General features: G+C 44.6%; 1 protein-coding gene across 5 annotated transcripts in view; it reads right to left on the bottom strand.

Annotated features, from left to right (window-relative positions):
- The window catches only part of FAM199X (family with sequence similarity 199, X-linked), a 605277-nt gene that overhangs the window by 165735 nt on the left and 419092 nt on the right, over positions 1 to 20450 (bottom strand). For all 5 annotated transcript variants that reach the window (XM_044057577.1, XM_044057576.1, XM_044057575.1 and 2 more), the window contains one exon: positions 13931 to 14185. In XM_044057577.1, coding sequence (XP_043913512.1) covers positions 13931 to 14185 — 255 coding nt within the window. The remainder of the gene's footprint in view (positions 1 to 13930; positions 14186 to 20450) is intronic.

The raw sequence follows: 20450 nt of genomic DNA, 5'->3' as shown, positions 1-20450 counted from the left end.
TCTCATTTAGGCCCTTCTGGAGGATCTCCATGTCGGCCGGAGACTCTATTACACCACCAAGTTTGCAGTCGTCCGCAAACTTAGTAGGCCACAGCCCTTCCGTGCTTGCCTGTACTTCTGAAAAGTATATGCCAAACAGGAGGGGCCCCAGGACAGAGCCCTGAGGCACACCACTCGTTACTGGTCTAGATTCGGACATAGATCCCGCTACTCTTACTTTATGGGATCTGTCTGAGAGCCAGTTTGTGATGCATCTTGTGACGTAAGGGTTTATGCCCAGGCTGGTGAGCTTATCAATAATACCTGAATGGGGAATGGTGTCAAATGCTTTAGCAAGGTCAAGGTAGCAGTGTGTACCTCCTTTCCCTTATCTATAGCCTGAGTAACTGTCTCAAAGAAATCCACCAGGTTCAGGAGGCATGATCTGCCCTTGACGAAGCCGAACTGTGTGGGGTCTAGCGACTGGAGGTTCCCAATCTCTCCATTTAGGAGTTCCATAAAGATTCGCTCCATAGCCTTACAGATCAGACTGGTCAGGCTTATTGGTCGGTAGTTCCCAGGGTCAGTTGTGGCCCCACCCTTGTGTAGCGGGACCACCGTTGACGTGCACCATTCTATGGGCACATATCCTGTGGAGAGGCTGAGACTGAACATGGTATTAAGATGCGGGGTTAATTCCTTTTGGAGCTCGCATATGACACAGCCTGGGACACCATCTGGTCCCATGAAGGCAGTGTTTTTAGCTTTAGATAGAGCCTTGTTAACCAACGCATAAGTAATAATTGGACTTACACAATACCCTGGAATGGTAATAGGCCCTGTAGGTGGCGAGGGGGGGGGGGGGAGAATTTGCACTGAATCTGTCAGCCAAGATGTTGGCAATGTCAGAAGGGTCAGTGTATTTTGTTCCATTTTGTACCAGCTCAGAACAGACCTGAGCGTTGCCATTTAGGTTTTTGACGTAGCCATAGAAGGCCTTATGGTTATCCTTGGCATCCTTGGCAACTTTCTTTTCAAAATTAGCTTTAGTTGACTTGAACAGGGCCCTCAATTTCTTAGTAACGCTGATCAGGGATGATTTTTCTACTTGAGATTTGGCTTTTTTTTTTGTATAAGCCTCCTCCTTTTATTGTAAAGTTTGCTTATGGCCGGGGCCACCAGACTGGTTTCTTCTTGCTTGAGGAAGGAGTCTTGGTTTTATTTGGGATAGCACGGTCCATGCAATCCTGAAGATGCATATAGTGTGTGCCTTGGTGTAGGGTTCTGCATCCTGGATATCATTATCCTTCTGCAAGGGAATAGTGAAGCTTTTCACTTTGGATGCAAGTAGTTTGAAGTTTGCTTTGGAAAGGTTTTTGACTATGGTTTCTTTGACTGGGGGAGGTGGAAGGGTGAGGATTGTCCAGGGTTATCAGTTTGTGGTCGGATCTGACCAAGGAGGGAATGATAATAGGTGTGGTACAATCGGCGCCCATATTTGTGATGATTAAATCCAATATGTTGTCCCCTCTAGTGGGGGAACATACTAGTTGTTCAAGGGAATTTGAATTTATAAATTCTAAGAATCCCTGAGCATAGGAGTTGGAACATTGGTAGTTCGTCCAGTCTATACCAGGGTAGTTGAAATCACCCAAGATCATGGTGTTGGATAGGACCTTTATATTTTCCAATGCCTCAAGGAATGCAGAGTGAGCATCTTGGGACATGGTGGGCGATCTATAACCGGCTACGACTTGAAATGTGGTTTTGCCTGCTGATAGTTGCGCATGTATCATCTCTGGGGCATCATGCTGCGCTACTATCCTGGAGATATGGGAATCCTTGATGAATATGGATAAACCTCCGCCCTTTGTACTGCGATCCGGTAACTGAGGCCGGAAGGTATGATATGAATTGTAACCTGGCAGTGCTGGGGTGCTCTCTTGAGCCTTGAACCAGGATTCCGTCACTGCACAAACATCGATTTTCTCCATGCTGAGGAGAGCCTAGAGTGTGTGCATTTTGAGGTTGAGACTTCTGGCGTTGAGTAGCATCACCCTTAGTTTTTGGTTACCTGTGCTGGTTACGGTGGTTGGTTTGTCCTTTGAGCTTTGCCTAAAAAAGGCACTATGGGGACTGCAAGAGCCTTGGCCAGTATTTGAAAACCTAGGGGTAACAGGTGCAACCCATCTCTGGCAAAACAGCGAGGATAGTCTATCATGTCATCCCAGGCAGACACTGGATCCCCTTAGAATGACACCAGAAGCTTAGCCAATTGTTGAAAATGATCATTTTGTCTTTATATTGTGGTATCATTCTACGTGAAGGTAGTATGCTACTCAAGGCCAGGTCATACCAGCTTGGGCTACATGATCAGAGAGCTCCTCAGTGTCTCTTTTCATGTAGTCCAGGGAGGTACGTCTTAGATCATTCACACCAACATGTACAATGACAGCGTCATACTTGTACTTGTTCTGGAGTGATCTAAGTGCCTGTGTTATGTGGCGGATCCGAGCACCCGACAGGCAGCTGACAGTAACCAAAGATAAATTAACATAACTTAATAGTTTAGCAATTACTTAAGTAATATACAATTACTTACCTATGCTAATCTGGCATAATTAGAGCTGGAATCCAAAGTAACAAAGCCCATGCTACCTTCTGATCAATATTAATGCCATAAACATGACTTCGTACATTTAATCTTCTGTATTTCAAAAAAAAAAAATTTTAATTATGTATTTCTTAAATGCTGCAAAACAAACTTTTCTTTTCGCACATTAAGATTCATGTGAACACTTTTCTGTATGAAAAAGTTATATATTCACCATAACTATGCATCTCTGTTGTCTATTTTCATTCTTCCTCAACATATGAGTTATGGCTTGGATCAGACTCTGCTGTATTCCACAGACTTTCAGATCCAAAGCTCGACCTCTTCCCTCTTCATACTGCCCTTCTCCACCTGCAATACATCAGATCAAGTTTGCTGCTAAAATTATCTTAGAATATAGAAAGGGAAAGAGAATGGTAGTAGAACCAGGGCCCAAACCTGAACAGGGTCCAAAAAGTTCATCAGGTCACTCCAGAAGATGACAGGAAGGGGGAAGGTGGGAGGGGAGTTGAGGAAGAATGAAAATGGACAGCACAGATGCACAGCAATTGTGAGTACATCATTTTAATATCTGACATTGCACTTTTCATTCTTCCTCAGCGTATGGGACAGAGTTCCCAGCTAAATGAATCTTGGGTGGCCTTCATGGAAGGATATTCCAGAGAACTGGTGAATCAAAAGCAGTTCTGGTTCTGGAAATTATGTCCAATTCATAATGTGTAATAAACGTTTGAGCATAAGACCAGGGCGGCTGTTGCACAAATATCATTAATGTAAGTTCTAGACCAGAAAGATGAGGAGATGGCCATGGATCTGTTTGAATGAGCCTTGGGTGGTTTTGTTAGGGAGAGACCTTGCAGGGAATATATGTCAAAGAAATGCAATTAGTTATCCATTTCGCCAAGGTAACTTTAGAAATTGGAGATCCCAACCTGCTTGGTGAAAAAGAGACAAATAACTGGCCTGTTTTGCTGAAATAGTTTGTTCTATGTAAGCAGAAATGAAGTTGTCTATGTACATCTAACAGATGCAGCATACACTCTCTCCCTTATTTGAAAATTTAAGAAATGTACAACAATGTGTGTGTATGTACCTTTAAGAAGTTATCCAAGGGCTTGCACAAATGTATAAATACTGAGCATGTGCGACCCTCACTGCCTATTTGTACTAAGCTATTAAGATGTAAAAATGTATGTATGTAAGGTCTGTCTGTTAGCCAGTGCATTTGTATTTTATGACACTGGTATCCATCCTAATGTGTTTCTATGTATTAAGGGAGCATCCAGTAATTTCACTTTAACATGATCTGGCAAGGATTGCTCCTTAAGCCAAGTATGCCTTTTAAGTACAGACCCAGTTACAGCAGCCCTGCAAGATGCCTCTAGTGAGTCAAAACCACATTGCAAAGTATGTTTATGCAGCTGAATGCAGTAAATCCTGTAAATCCTTATTTTCAGCACAATCAGGAATCAACATCATTTTCTGTTTAAGCAATCCAATAATATGCTGCTGATACTTTAACATATGAAACTGGCAGTTTAAGGCCCTAATGGCCAAAGTTGCAGGAGTGTATACCTTCTAACCCCATCTATCCAGCATCCTGGAGTCTCTATCAGAGGGGGTAGGATTTTTGGCAGTAGTAGCTTTAATGCACTTGGGTCCCTGTGAAATGGTCTCAGGATCCACAGTAGGATTTTTAAAAAGGAACTTGTAAGAGTCAGGGACCCTGTAATATCTATCAGGTTTTCTGGGAGCAGGAGGCAGACAGTCAGGGGCCAAGCTAGATTCCGAAAAGGCATAATGAACAATGTCTAGTACAGGAGGTATGGCTAAAGGCCTGTGCTGGGGCAGGAGTAAGAAATCCCTAAGGCTCTTTTTAGAATCCGAGAAATCCTGACTTTCCCAATGAAACTGCTCCCTGTGAGTATGCAAGGTTTCACCAAAAGAGAAATCCTCTGGGGGGGGAAGCAGAGGGAACAGAGTCATCAGCATCAGAATCCTCATAGGTAGATAAGGGTAAATCCTGGTCATCAGAGGAAACAGAAAATTCAGAATCCTTGTCAGAAGTATCATAAGCAAATTCAGTCCCAGGTCTCTTAGAGGAAGGCTGGCTTCCCCTGATTAAAGTAATAAGGTCTTCAGCCATTCTTATCATTTGTTTTTTAGGCATAGAGACCTGACCATGTGGTCTGGGCATCTGTTTACTAGGCATGGTTCGAGATTTAGGCCTTGAGGAAGAAGATGGCATCGGTTTAATACGCAAGTCAGTAGGCCTGAACACACCCTCAGAAGCCGGTGCCTGCACAGCGGCTCTTGACACATCCAAGGTAGAGACATCCGCAGGTTCCACAGCTGAAGTATCTCGCGGCATACAGGACTTCAAATGGGTCTCAGTAGAGCCCTGCGAATCTGAAGTAGCGGGTATCAGGGGCTGCAAAAGTGCCTGAGTACCAGCAAACTGGCGACTGGCTTAGGAGAAGCGTTGTCGGCAGCTTTGGACCTAAGCGTCCTGTCTCTGTCTTTATCTTTGCGTTTTTTTGGAATGTCGGTAGTCGGATGGCTTACCGAAGACATATCAGGATAATAGAACAGAGCACCAAAATATTTAGAAGTGAAAATATACGGACGACGGAGAGACAGCGAGGTACATCGTGGTCAGGGCTTAGGCAAGGAATACAGTACGAATGAAAATCTTTATGAGATATTTGCTTTCCACAAGTAATCCAATTATTTACTTTTACTGACATCGCTTTAGAGCAAGAAAAAGTTTCCCCAAAGGGATACTTAGCTTTTAGTTGAAGACATCGGTTCTGAAACTTAAAAATGAAAATTTCATGAGTTGGCCGACCAGCACTTGCAAAAGTACAGTTTTGTACCTACCATAAATGTAGATGTTCGAGGATTCCCTTGCTGCAGTCCTGACTATTGGGTATAGTCCGCGTCCCAGTCGGCCCGAATACCAGAGTATAAGGCTGACGTCGGTCATGGCGCCTTAGACTGGCGTCAGTACGTCAGGGTACTAATGCGCATGACCGACGTCATTTCCTCAGTCTTTTCTTGCCCCAGATGTCAGAAGACCCAAAAGACAAGTCCCAAAAACAACCTGCACCAATAAACATGTACAATATATACAGTAATATATATATACAAAAAATATAAGCATGTAAAGGCACCTACACAACCACCCTGAAACACAGAGGGGAAGGAGGGAGGGTAAATTGGACTGCAGCAAGGGAATCCTCGAACATCTACATTTATGGTAGGTACAAAACTGTACTATGTTCTTCGTCTTCCCTTGCTGCAGTCCTGACTATTGGGTAGAATCCCAAAGCAGAGGTAAGGGAGGCTGGCAAATTATAAAGTAGCAGGAGCTGACAACATGCCTTGTAAAACAGCTGTGGCAAAACCAGCTCTAGACTTAGAGTATATAGGCAGGTGATAATGCCTAGAGAAAGTATGCACTGAACTCCAAGTAGCTGCTTCCAGAATATCCTTAGTTGCCACCCCTTAGAAATGCTGTTGAAGTGGCAGTAGCCCTAGTGGAATGAGGCCTAATCCCAGCTGGAACCTCTTTGCCATGATGGGAATAACAAAATGCAATGCAAAAGCCAATCCACCTAGAAATAGTTTGTTTTGACACAGGTTTGCCCTGTGAACTTAAAGCAAAAGAAACAAGTAACTGTTGAGACTGCCTAAAATCTTTAGTCCTGCTCAAATAATAACGCAATTGCCTGTGTACATCTAAAGTGTGCAAAATCTTTTCCCCTTTATTTTGAGGATCTGCAAAGAACGTAGGCAAATGAATAGTTTGGTTTAAAGCCACACTAGAAACCACCTTAGGCATAAAGGAAGGATTAGTACGTAATGATACCCTGTCCTTATGGAAAATCAAAAGGGCTCTACTGCCATAAGGGCCTGCAACTCAGACACCCTTCTTGCAGAAGTAATAGCCAACAGAAAAGCAGTCTTCCATGACAAATATTTCAATTCAGCAGTAGCTGCCGGCTCAAAAGGTTGTAGAGTAAGTTTTTCCAACACAAAATTGAGATCCCAAGCAGGAGTAGGAGCTCTACGTGGGGGTCTTATATTCTTTGCCCCTCTAAGAAACTGCTTGAACAAAGGATGCGAAAACAAAGGTGGGTCACAATCATAGTGAGCTGAAAATGCTGCAGCATGAATCTTTATGGAAGAGAAAGACAAACCTTTGTCCAATAACTCAGTAAGATATTGAAGAGCCACACTCAAATTAGGCTCTGAAATCTCCAAATTCTTTGCTGTACACCAAAATAAAAATCTCTTCCATTTTTCTGCGTACACTCTCCTAGTACTAGGCCTTCTAGCTTCCATAATCACATTTAAAACTTGTTGAGGAAGCTGAGACCTTCCATGTTTCAATACAGAATATGCCAAGCTGTGAGATGGAGAGATTGAAGCTTGACATTGAGCAGATGACCGTCCTTCTGAGATAACAGATGAGGAATCAGAGGTAAAGGCCATGGAGGCTTCTTTACAAGACTCCTTAGAAGTGGGTACCAGTGTTGCCGAGGCCAATCTGGAGCTATCAAAATCATCCTTGGCCTGTCCTGTCTGACCTTTAGTAATACCTTTGGAAGAAGAGGTAGAGGTGGAAAAGCATAGACATGAAGGTTTTTCCAACTGAAAGACAGAGCATCCACTTTCCAAGCTGTGTGATGAAACCCCTTTGTGCAATACTTTGGCAGCTGGTGGTTTAGTGGAGAAGCGAACAGATCTATGTCTGGAGTTCCCCATGACACTGTCAATTTCTGAAATACATGAAGATCCAGTTTCCACTGTGGGGATCCATGATTTGTCTGCTTAATACATCTGCTAGGGAGTTCTGTGCTCCTGGCAGAAACCTTGCCTGAAGAGTCAGTTGCAGGCTTAACGCAGTCTCCCATAAAATCATTGCTTGCCTGCATAGAGGATAAGAATGTGTTCCCCTTGCTTGTTGATGTACCACATGACAGTTGTGTTGTCTGTCAGAATCAACACCTGCCCTGGAAGAAGTAACTCCTTGAACGCCATCAATGCAAACTGGACTGCTAACATCTCCTTCATGTTGATATGTAGATGCTGTAGTCTGGCAGGCCACTTGTCTTGTATCCACTTTCCATTTAGATGAGCTCCCCAAGCAGTGTCCGAGGCATCTGTCGTTAAAATCTGACTCGCCTCTGGCCGGGTCACAGAGAGTCCCTTGTTTAGGTGACATTCCTGAGCCCACCACAAGAATTCCTTTTGAAGGCAAGGTATTATTTGAATGACAGTGTCCAAATCTTGGCAGTGCTGTGTCCATACATTTTTGAGATACCATTGCAGCTTCCTCATATGCAGTTTGGCATTGGGAAGCACCAGAATACAAGATGCCATGAACCCTAATGCTTGAAGGACTGTCCTTGCAGTCAGCACGGACTGATGAGATAGTTGATGGAAGTAAAGTGACAGACTCTTTTGTTTGTCCGGGGTTAAAAAGGCCATCTGGGCTGCTGTATTCAGTCTCACACCCAGAAAGCACATGTCTTGAGAGGGTACTAGACTGGACTTTATTTCGTTCACAGAATACCCTAGGCATCTTAGCACTGCTATGACATATTCCAGATGCTGTAGAAGGTGTTCTTTTTCTTGAGCCAGAATCAGGCAGTCGTCCAAGTAAGGATAAATTTGAATGCCTTGAAGCCTGAAGTAAGCCATCACTGGAGCCAGAACCTTTGTGAATACTCTGGGCAGTAGATAAGCCAAAGGGCAATGCAGAGAACTGATAATGAAAATCTCCAGTTCGAAACGGCAGATACTTTCTGCAACTTAGCCTTATGGGCACATGAAGGTAAGCTTCCTTGAGATCCAAAGTTACCATCCAGTGATCCTTGCCCAGCAGAGGTAACAGTTGCTGTAACGTCAACATCTTGAACTTGGGAATGTCCAGATAAGTGTTGAGGATAGATAAATCCAAAATTGGTCTCCACGTGTTCCCCTTCTTTGGTACTAGGAACAGGCGAGAATAAAATCCAAGCCCCTTTCTGACACAGGGACTGGCTGAATAGCCCCTATCTGGAGTAACTGAGAAACTTGCTTGAGAGCCTCTTTTCTTTGTGGAGGAGGAACATCTGGCATGCCCTTGAAAGGGGGCATTGTGTGGAAATAAAATCTGTACCCGTGATGAATGATATCCAGCACCCATCTGTCTTGAGTGATTAAATCCCAATTTTCTTTGAAAAGAGACAATCTTCCTCCTAAAGGAGCTGCCAGACGAGAGTCCACTGGCAGCTGAAAAGGCAGGCCATTGGTTCTGCTTACGAAAGGACTGACCCCTGCCCTCACCAGAAGTCTGAGCAGGTGAACTGTCTGATCTAGGCCTAAACGAACCTTGAGCCCTGCCCCTACCACGTCTAGATCTACCCCTAGACTGGGAACCATAAGCAGGATATGTCCACCCCTTAGCAGGCCAATTTCTACTAAACTGCGGAGGCTGCACCTGCAAAAAATCCTTAACAGTCTGCATAGACTTAGCTTTGTCCTCCATTTTCTTTAAAACTGCTTCCACAGGCGGTCCAAACAACACATCAGACTGTAAAGGAGCATCCAAAATCCTGGTCTTAACATGCTCAGCTAAATTCTGATCCTTCAACCATGCATGTCTGCGAAGAACAGAACTAGTAGCAGCCACCCTCGAGGAGGCCTGAACAGCATCAAAACCACACTGCAAAGAATGCTTACCCACTTGTTCAGACACATGAACCAAATCCAGCAATTCTTTACACTCAATACCTTCCGCCAAAGCATCCACCTTAGATTTCAATTGTGAAAGGAGATAATTCTGATATTTCAGCATATGAAATTGACAATTCAACGCCCTCATGGCTAGAGTGGAAGAAGTATATACTTTCTTACCCCACCCATCCAAAGCCCTTGCCTCTTTATCAGAGGGTACAGGATTTTAAACAACAGAAGCTTTAACACCTTTAGGCCCCTGAGAAACAGTTTCTGGGTCCGCCCTGGGACTCTTAAACAAATACTTATGAGCTTCGGGCACCCTATAATACCTATCAGGCTTAACAGGAGCAGGAGGCAAGGAATCAGGGTTCAGAGAAGCCTCTGCAAAAACATCCTCCACCACATTCAACACAGGAGGAATAGCTAAGGGCCTATGCTGAGGCAAACCAAGAATTCCCTAAGCCTTTTTCTGGAGTCAGAGTAATCTTGGCCTTCCCATTTAAAGTGCTCCCTCATGGAGTGAAGAGTCTCAGAAAATGAAAAATCCTCAGGAGGAGAAGCTGAAGGAGTGGAATCATCCACATCAGAATCAGAATAAGCAGGAAACTCCTGCAAGTCTTCCACAGAAGACTCTGAAGCCTGTGAACACTGTTCAAAACTATCAAACTCCTGTTCCACCCTAGGCCTCTTATCAGGTGGGGGCATAGAACCTCTAATCAGAGTAATCAAATCTTCAGCCATTTTAAGCATATGTTTCTTAGGCACAGAGCCCGAAATGCTAGGAGAAGCCCCTACAGAAGCTGAACTTGGCCTTCCTCTAAAAGAAGCTTTGGAAACAGAAGCAGAGGCCCTAACTACCTTGGGAAGAGAGGTAAGAACAGTTACCTGAGAAGCCCCCTCAGCCTGGCCTACTTCCTGAGAGGGCACATCCTGTAACAGTAAAGTATCTGCCTGAGACTCCATAGAGACTCCTGGCAAAACCTCTGGCTCCCCTGAGCCTTCTAAAGGACCGACGTCCGGGACTGCCGGTTCCTCACCCCTAGACTTCACTGTTTTGTCCTTGCGCTTCTTAGATGAAGCAGGCGTCGGAGCATCCGACGGCATAGTATAATTGCAACGCTTCCCAAACACTAACCTAGCACAATCAAGCCTCCTCTTAATAGTGCGCTTATCAAATCTAGCACAAGAGCGGCAACCAACAACGTCGTGCTCAGGCCCTAAACAAGGTATACACAATGTATGATAATCCCTATGCGGTATCTGCTTCCCACAAGAAATACAGTTATTCACTTTTTCTGACATCCGTAATATACTGAGGCAAGAAAAACCAAAATGTTCCCAACGGGTTACTTAGCCAACTCTGTACTCGGTCTGAAACTCCGGTTTCGGAAAATCTCAGAACGCCAACCTGCACTCGCAAAATTGCTTCTGCATCGGACCATGCGGCAAAAAAGACTGAGGAAATGACGTCGGTCATGCGCATTAGTACCCTGACGTACTGACGTCAGTCTAAGGCGCCATGACCGACGTCAGCCTTATACTCTGGTATTCGGGCCGACTGGGACGCGGACTATACCCAATAGTCAGGACTGCAGCAAGGGAAGACGAAGAACATCTGCTTCTGCTTCGGGCACCGCATGGCAAGAAAGACTGATGTAATGGCATCGGCTGCATGTTTTATACCCCTGATGACCTGACGTCACGGAAGAAAGGACAGCAACTGATGCAGGACCCAAGAGTTTGTTAATCAGGCCGACTAAGGGCTACTGCAAGCAGATAACCCAAATGTGATGATTGCAACAGTGAAACACAAAGAACATCCATATTTTCTTGCCTCCTCTGATTCTGTGAAAAGGACCATTGAGGGGTAGAAAAGTGAATCTCTACAGCAAATAGGGTGCTCCCTCCCTGTTCACTTCGGGAAAGTGTTTCTTTAAAATAAGGGCCAAATAAGAATGTTCCATCAAAAATAGCACTTTAGAAATAAGACTTGAAAGGCTCCGCAAAGCTGCGTAGCCACATCCAGGTGTGTCTCTATACAGCAATGCCTGAGCCAGTCACCTGTACGGTAACCCCCTGCAGCATGTGAAATTAAACTCACAGATGCACTGGAAATAGATAAAGTAGCCAATTGTGAGGATGATCTTTTATAGCCCTCTGCAGCAAACAGACTCTGAGAGGGTTTTCAGAGCTCCTTGGCTAAATCCCTCTGCAGCCTTTTAAAGTATGCCAAATAATTCAGGGACCTTAAAGCAAAGGTTGTTAAGTAAATATGTACTTTCCAAACCTGTCCAATGCCTCAGACTCTCTGTTACAGGGTGGACACAGGAGCTCTGTTCTGCTAGCTCCTTTTTAGGCTGCTACCACAACCATTGCATCAACGGAGAATCTTTGCTCCAGTCAGGTTTGTCTTTTGGAGGAGCAAACATCTTATCTGAATGACGGTGGATTGGTTCAAGACAGTCAGGTTCCTTCCATGCCTGACTAGGTCGAGGAGCTCATTAGCCGGGAAAGTCACTCAAGATGTAGATGGGCCAGCACCAAAAGCTTTCAGAAATACTGATTCCTCAGGGAAAGGATTATCTGAGGACCAACAACCTTTCTGCTTAATCTCCAAATTGTCTCCAAATGAGACGTCATTAGGTAATGATCTGGAGGACCTTTCCCCTTTGTCAAAGTTAGTATCCTCAGTGACAGATTGCAAGGGGGAATGTATGTGCCTGCTTTTACATGTTCTCTTACAGGGAACCTCCTCAGCAGGATGCTCTGGGGAGGTGTCTGAAGAGAGGGGTAAGTTCCTCTAAAGGAACTGTCTGGATGTTTGCTGGTACTTGCTATCCCTGAGAAGTAGGTGTGATAGGATCAAAGCTAAGAACCATAGGGAAAAAAATCTACACGAGACTTGGTCTCTTGGATGAGAGAACAACCTCTCCTCTACCTCAAAACCAAACAGACCAAAGAGAAGTCGAGGTTGGTCACACCAGAGCCGAGACATCAAAAGCAGACAAGACGTGACTCTGTCTGGATCTTTGTCTTGAGGTGGGAGCTGGACCTGAGCAAATAGTGCCAAGGCTCTGAGAGACAAGGATGGCTCCAACAGCATCAAAGTAGATCCTGGCCCCACGGATCCGTCGCCGATGCTTCAGTTCAGAGACTCATGCTGATCCAAGGGTATAGGAGCAAAACTAGTCAGGGAAACTATTGGCGTCAAAGATGTAGCCCTCTTAGGGTCTGGCACCAGTTCACTTGGAACTCTCTGATCAGAGGGCTCCAAAACCGGAGGATGAACCAGAGAAGGCGATACAACTATATATGGCAGATGGAAGGGAGGCTCACTGATCTGATGGGAGACAAAGCAGGTATAACCCCCATCTGTATCCGAGCCTCGAGAAACTTCTACATCATCCTATCCACTTCAGCATCAGAAAGACTCCTGGAGGACCTGAGAGATGAGGTAGTGGACAGACGTCTAGAATGTTTCCTCAGAGTTTGTATGAGGGATGAGTGGAGTCAAGGAGAAACTAGATCAATAAACTCAGGTGAGCAAGCTCTAGGAGTTTTAGAAATTACAGAAGTCTGATTCCAAAAGTTTTGGATCTATAGGCTGAAAAGGAGAACTACCTGAAATAACTAAGTTATAATAACTAAGTCTTAGGATATAAAGTTTTTCTCTTTGGATCCGATGAAGTAGGATCTGAAGATCTTCGCAACTTTTCTGGTGGCTCCAAGGTCAAAGAAGTCTTTGAAGATTTAGGAGGGGACGTTTTCCTATGCTCTGACAGAGCCTAAAAGTTTGCTGGGGGTTTGAGGCCCGGAGGAAGAAGGAGGCAGCAACAAATCATTTAGAACCAGCTTGCTCTCGAGTTGAACACAACACAAATAGTGCAGTTTGTATTAAGGTGTGTGCCCCTAAACAGTAAACACTCTCCCTGTGGGATTTTATGCCCACAGGAAGTGCATTTGAATCCTGCTGGCTTCTCAGCCATAGCTTTAGAAAAGATTTTTTTTTTAAACAAGAAGAGACAGACTACCAACAATGGCAGTGGAAAATACCCTGCAAATGGGATATGAAGAGGAAGTAAAGAAAGAAGAAAGTACCAATGAGGGTACTTAAGAAATTTTACCATACAAAGGTAAGAGGACTAACAGTACAGAACTCTGTAAAGCTAAGAGAATAAACGAAGGGGGAGCTACAAAATTATATTTAAATTTGAATAAAGAAATTTAAAAAAAAGGCATTCATAAAACTCGAACTAGCTTTAAAAGATGCTCCAAGAGATGATCCATGTCCATGCGAGATGGCAGCAAATGAGATCTGAGGTACTTTGGGTGGACAGGAGCATTATGGGTAGAGGGAGGAGCTTGAAAACTGGATCTGAAAGTCTGGTTCGAGGTCAGATCCATAACACATATGTTGAGGAAGAATGAAAAGTACATCAGATGAAAAGTTTGTTTCACGCATTTAGACATGATCTGTAAATACCACTTTATTACAAACTTTTTCCCTTTGCCAAAACTCGTTTACATTTGTTTTTACCAACTGTACCTTAAAACTGTCCAACAATATGCTCACAACAGCAGAAAACACTGTCAACTAAAGGAACTTACCTTTGAATCACGGATTCGTTCTGCAGCACTAGCTGATAAGTTGCTGTCACTGGGTGCTCGACCTGCACTAGCACTGGAGCCTGAAATGGAGTTTCCTGCACTGGAAGCAGAACTGCTGACTGAGCTCACCATACTAGCACTGCTGCTGGTAATGCCACTTGCTGCACTGGTACTGTTACAGCTGTGATTACTCTTCTTCCAGTTATCGCGAGCAGAACGGAGACGTGGGCTGTGCTCTTTTATATAACTTCTTACCTTAAAAAAACAAACAAAAAAAGACTTTGGAATATATACCAGAACAATAAAACAACACTACAAGGACCAAATGAAGGTTGACTGAAAATGATTTCCGCCACTGGGCAGTTTTAGTAATTGTGCTTTAAAAACTAATTTCTAGTTCTATGACAAAGGATTACCACAATTACTCTAACTACTGCAAAAACAGCTGCAACCTTCTACTTGACATATTTACTGTACAGACAGTGGTAAAAAAGTACAGTTTTGTACCTACCATAAATGTAGATGTCCGATAGATATGCAACTGCAGTCATAACATATGGGTTGTCCTGCCTCAGGCAGCCCTCGGTTGGCCGGATTCCAAAGTCTGGGTCCAGCGTCGGCCGGTGTCGCCTCCTCTCCAACGTCAGAACGGCTGGAGTATAAAGGCATCGGCCGACGCCATCTTCTTCAGTGTTTCTTGCCCCAGATGCCAGGTGCCCTCCTAGGAAGGCTAAAATTGGTGAATGGATAAACAATTCCAGACATGCACAACAGTAATAAACATATATACCATAGGAGATACCCCCAGCTAATAGGAATAGGGGTAGTGGACCCATAAAGAAAGATGCAGAGGGGTAGGAGGGGGGGAAAATCCGACTGCAGTTGCATATCTATCGGACATCTACATTTATGGTAGGTACAAAACTGTACTATGTCCTTCAAGAATGCAACTGCAGTCATAACATATGTGTTGAATACCATAGCCAAACTGGGGGTGGATGGAACTAAGAAAGGGATGGTGTAGCTAGAATGCCCTGCAGGACTGCCGAAGCAAAGCCTGCTCGGGATCTGGAGTATAAAGGCAGGTTGTAGTGCTTGGTAAATGTATGCACGGAGCTCCATGTAGCAGCCTCTAGAATGTCCTTTGTAGCCACTCCTCTGAGGAAAGCTGTGGATGTGGCTATAGCTCTGGTGGAATGTGGCCTAATATTGGCTGGCACACCTTTTCCATGGAAAGAATAGCAGAATCTGATGCAGTGTCCAATCCATTTTGAAATTGTTTGTTTGGAGATTGCTTTTCCTTGCACTCCAGCAGCTTAGGCTACAAACAGTTGGTCAGACTTTCTGGTGGCCTTAGTTCTGTCCAAGTAGTAGCGTAGTTGCCTGTGTATGTCCCAAGTATGCAGCAGTTTTTCCCCCCTGTTTTGAGGATTGGGGAAGAAAGTAGGCAGGTGAATAGCTTGATTTAGACACCCTGGAAATTACTTTTGGCATGAATGTAGGATTGGTTCTTAGAGAAACTCTGTCCTGATGAAAAATGAGGAAAGGAGGTACTGCCATGAGTGCCTGTATCTCCGAGACTCTTCTTGCAGATGTGACTGCCAATAGAAAAAACGTTTTCCATGATAGAAATTGCATCTCTGAAGTTGCTGCTGGCTCAAAGGGAGGAAGAGTTAATTTTTCCAAAACGAAATTGAGGTCCCATGCAGGTACTGGCTGTTTTCTGGGAGGTTTGATATTCTTTATCCCTCTTAGGAACTGTCTTAGCAAAGGATGTGAAAACACTGGTGGATCACAATTGTATTTTGCTGAGATTGCTGAGGCGAGAATCTTTATAGAAGAATATGAGAGTCCAGTATGAAACATTTCTGTCAAGTATTCCAACATCTGAGGTATACTCAGTAATGTTGTATCCTGACCCCTGTTGGCATTCCAGATGCTGAATCTCTTCCACTTGGCTGAATAGGTTTTTCTGGTGGAAGGTCTGCGTGCTTCCAGTAAGATCTCTTGAATTTTTTTGGAAAGAGAGATAGCGGAAGGAGTTATGGTAACCTCCAGGCTTGTCAGATGCAATGTTTTCAGGTTTTGATGGACAGTCCTGTAATTGTGTTGTGTTAGAAGCAGGGGCCATAGGGGCAGAGGCCACGGTTTGGTCCAAGTTATGCTCAACAGCAATGGGTACCAGTGTTGCCTTGGCCAGTCTGGAGCTATCAAAATGCCTGTTGGCTGTTCTGCTTTGATCTTCAGTATCACCTTGGTCAGCAGAGGTAGAGGAGGGAATACATACATTTTTAGGGAATTCCAGCTGAAGGAGAGAGCATCCGTTTTCCAGGCTAGAGGATGGTGGGTCCTTGTGCAGAACTTTTCCAGGTGATGATTCATGTGAGAAGCAAAGAGATCTACGTCCGGTCTTCCCCATGTCTTTGTTATTTGTGAGAAAATGTGAGGATGCAGCCTCCATTCGTGTGGATCCAAGAAATTTCTGCTCAGCTTGTCCGCCAGTACATTGTCCTTGCCCGGCACAAACTGGGATTGCAAGTGTATCTTCAGACTCAGGGATTTTTCCCAGAGAATCATTGTTAGTCTGCAGAGGGGATAAGAATGAGTGCCTCCCTGCTTGTTTATATACCACACGACAGTGGTGTTGTCTGTCCTTATTAGCAAATGTCCTTGTTGTAGTGATTTTTCGAAAGTCTCGATTGCATGTATCACTGCCAACATCTCTTTTTGGTTTATGTGCAGATGTCTTTCCCTTGGTATCCATAGACCTTGAATGCATCTGCCCTCCATGTGCGCCCCCCATCCATGATCTGAGGCATCTGTTGTAATCATTTGACCTGCTTGAGGTTTGCTGAAAGACATGCCTTTGTTTAACTGACTTGCTTGAGCCCACCACAAGAATTCTTTTTGCAGACATGGAATGAGTGGGATTACGTCCTCTAGGCTTTGGCTGTGTTGGGACCATAAGCTTTTTAAATACCATTGCAGCTTTCTCATATGAAGTCTTGCCAAAGGTATCAAAAGAATGCAAGATGCCATGAATCCCAGGGCCTGCAGGATTTTCCTTGCAGTCAGCTGGGGGAGCTTTGCTAGGCCTTTGAAGTACTCTGGTAACTGCTGTTGTTTTTCCTCTGTGAGGTAGGCCATTTGTGTTTCTGTGTCCAGTTTGGCTCCTAGGAAAATAATCTGGTGGGATGGCAGTAGTCTTGATTTCTGAATGTTGACTGTGTATCCCAAAGCCTGCAGTAGTTGAATAACATAGTCCAAGTTTGCTATTAAGGTTTGTTTGTTGTCTGCTTGTATGAGGCAGTCGTCCAGATAGGGTTATATTTGAATCCCCTGGAGTCTGCAGTGTGCCACTACTGATGCCAGGCATTCCGTGAACACTCTGGGCGCAGTAGATAAGCCAAACGGCAATGCTGAGAATTGATAATGCTCTGTCCCTGCAAGAAATCTGAGGTATCTTCTGCAGCTTTGTCTGATTGGGACATGCAGGTATGCCTCCTTGAGGTCCAGAGTGACCAGCCAAGACCCCTTGCCCAGCATGGGAAGGAGCTGCTGTAACGTCAGCATTTTGAACTTTGCCACAATGAGAAAAGTATTCAGAGTAGACAAGTCCAGTATAGGCCTCCATTTGTTTTCTTTTCTTGGAACAAGGAACAGTCTTGAATAAAATCCCTGGCCTTGTTCCTGAGGAGGAACCCTTTCTATTGCTTTTATACTTAACAGCTTTGAAACTTGAGTGAGTGCCTCTGCCCTTTGATGATGTGGCAGGTTTGGCATGCCTTGTCTTATTGGTACAGTATGGAAGTGGAATCTGTAACCTTTGTCTATTAAATCCAGAATCCAGTTGTCCTTGGTTAATATATGCCAGTTTTTTGAGAATAAGGATAATTTTCTGCCCAAAGGTGCTTCTCTTTGAGCCTTTGTAGGCGGTATGAAAGTCAAGTCATTGTGAATGTCCTTGTGGTGCAGCTGGACTGCCTGCGCCACTTCTTTGATTTGGAGGTTGCCAATGGCGGCCCCTGTAGGATCCTCGGTATTGCCCTCTACCTCGGGCACGCCTGTTTTTTCCCCTTTGAAACTTGTCAGATTCTGGGAAGGACCAATTTTTTGAAGGCCAGTTTCTGCTGAATCTGGGTGGCTGAACCTGGAGGAAATCCTTGACTGTCTGTACTGACTTAGCTTTTTCCTCAATGGATTTCAACACATCTTGTGCATTAGCACCAAAAAGCTTCTGTTTTTCCAGAGGTGCATCAAGTAACTTTACTTTAACATGGTCTGGCAATGGCTGATCTTTTAACCAAGCATGTCTACGTATCACAGCCCCAGTCATAGCTGCCCTACATGAAGCCTCCAATGCATCATAACCACACTGAAGAAAATTATTGTTAACCTGCTGAGTGTTATGTATATGATCCTGCAATGCCTTTCTATCAGTAGGCTCAGGAGAGGCTAGCTTTTTCTGTAAATCATCCAGTAAAAATCCTGGTACTGAAACCTACGAAAAAGGCAGTTAAGTGACCTCATGGCTAGGGTGGTAGAGGTATAAACTTTTTTACCCCATCTCTCCAGGGACCTAGCTTCCCTATCTGCTGGTAGTGGATTCTTGGCAGTGGAAGTAGCCACTCCCTTGGGGCCCTGTGAAATAGTTTCTAGATCCACAGAGTGGGCCTTAAAGAGATGTTTGAGAGTGTCAGGGACCCTATAATATCTGTCTGGCTTGACAGCAGCAGGGGGGAGAGAATCAGGGTTAGCACTGGAGTCAGAGAAAACATCATCCAAAACATCCATAACAGGAGGAATAGCTAAAGGTCTGTGTTGGGGAAGCTTGAGGAAGGTACGTAGCCTTTTCCTGGAATCAGAGAATTCCTGACCCTGCCATTTAAAATGTTCCCTCATGGAGTGCAGGACTTCACCAAATGGGAAATCCTCTGGAGGGGAGGCAGAGGGAATAGATTCCTCAGCATCAGAGTCCTCATAGGCCTGGAAGGATTCTTCTTGGGTATCCGAATGCTCAGAATCCCCAGAGGCTTCATCTGAAGAGAGGTTGTCAGCCTGCTCAGTTCTGGGCCTTTTCTTTGCAGGTGGCTGAGAACCTCTGTCTGGGTGAGGCTGAGACCCCCTGATAAGACAAATAAGATCTGCAGCAAGAGACATGATCTGTTTATCAGAAGAAGGGGCCTGAGCAGCAGGTTTAGGATGGGCCTTGGCCTGGCTGGCGGCCTTAGCACGTGCAAAGGCCTTGATGGACATGGAAACAGGTGGCCTTGCAGCCCCACGTGCAGGAGTAACCTTGTCTACAGGAATGGTGTCGGGTAGATCCAGAACTTCGGTTTCCGGAGGAAAATCAACAACCGGCACCGGAGAGATCTCCGAGACCGAAGGACGTGTTAACGCTGTGTTGTCAGCCTGGAGTGGTTGAATTACCGCTTCCGAATGGACCGAAGCACTAGCAGAGGATTTAGGAGTTGCATCGGTGGAGGACGCGGGCCGAGGATGTCGGTCCCGGTCCTTTCGTTTTTTGGTAGATTGAGTTGTCGGTTGATCCGATGGCATGATATACGTGAAAGATTCACCGAAAAAGTCTTCGGCAAATTCTGCCCGGCGCCTGAGGGTGCACTTATTAAAGCAAGCACAGTCAGCACAGGCCGAGATGTCGTGGTCTGGGCCCAGGCAAGGAAGGCAGTAAGAATGGAAGTCCTTATGAGGTATTTGTTTACCACAAGACAAACAATTATTAACTTTCTCAATTTGTTCTGACATCGGCTGAGGCAAGAAAAAATGTTCCCCAACGGGGTACTTGGCTTTTAGATGACTTCGGTACTGAAAACACAGGAGCTGACCGACCGGCACTTGCAAACTGCTTCTGCTTCGGGCACCGCGCGGCAAGAAAGACTGAAGAAGATGGCGTCGGCCGATACCTTTACACTCCAGCCGTTCTGACGTTGTAGAGGAGGCGACACCGGCCGACGCCGGACCCAGACTTTGGAATCCGGCCGACCGAGGGCTGCCTGAGGCAGGACAACCCATATGTTATGACTGCAGTTGCATTCTTGAAGGACATCAAAACATTGTCAATTGCACAATGCTCATCTTAGCTACACGGTACAATGTTCTCTTATCTGTTACCATGAACCAGTCAAATAATCACGGCTTCAACCTAAAAGTCAAATAATCATGGCTTAAACCTAATGTCTCAAGCGTTCATGCTAGTACACAGCTGTTTCATATGATGACAGGCTAAGGGTCTGGCTAAAGACATGGAACAACTGTACTTTTACTGGTAGTCAAGGACACAAACTGTACAAAGGTGTTACTGTCTCCTTAACAGATCAGACTCTCAGTTTAACAGGATAATTATCAATAAGCCAAAATCACAAAAATCTGTTTGAAACTATAATATCTTAACTTTATGTGACTGTAATACACCCAGGTATATTTTGACATCCAAATCCCCAAGTGATATATATATATATATATATATATACATATATATATATATGTATATATATATATA

This window comes from Protopterus annectens, chromosome 15.part0, assembly GCF_019279795.1.
Source record: "Protopterus annectens isolate FY-2018-M chromosome 15.part0, PAN1.0, whole genome shotgun sequence".
In the NCBI taxonomy this organism is placed as follows: Eukaryota; Metazoa; Chordata; order Ceratodontiformes; family Protopteridae; genus Protopterus; species Protopterus annectens.
The sequence above is the reverse complement of the archived record's forward strand: the minus strand, read 5'-3'. Positions and strand labels throughout refer to the sequence as shown.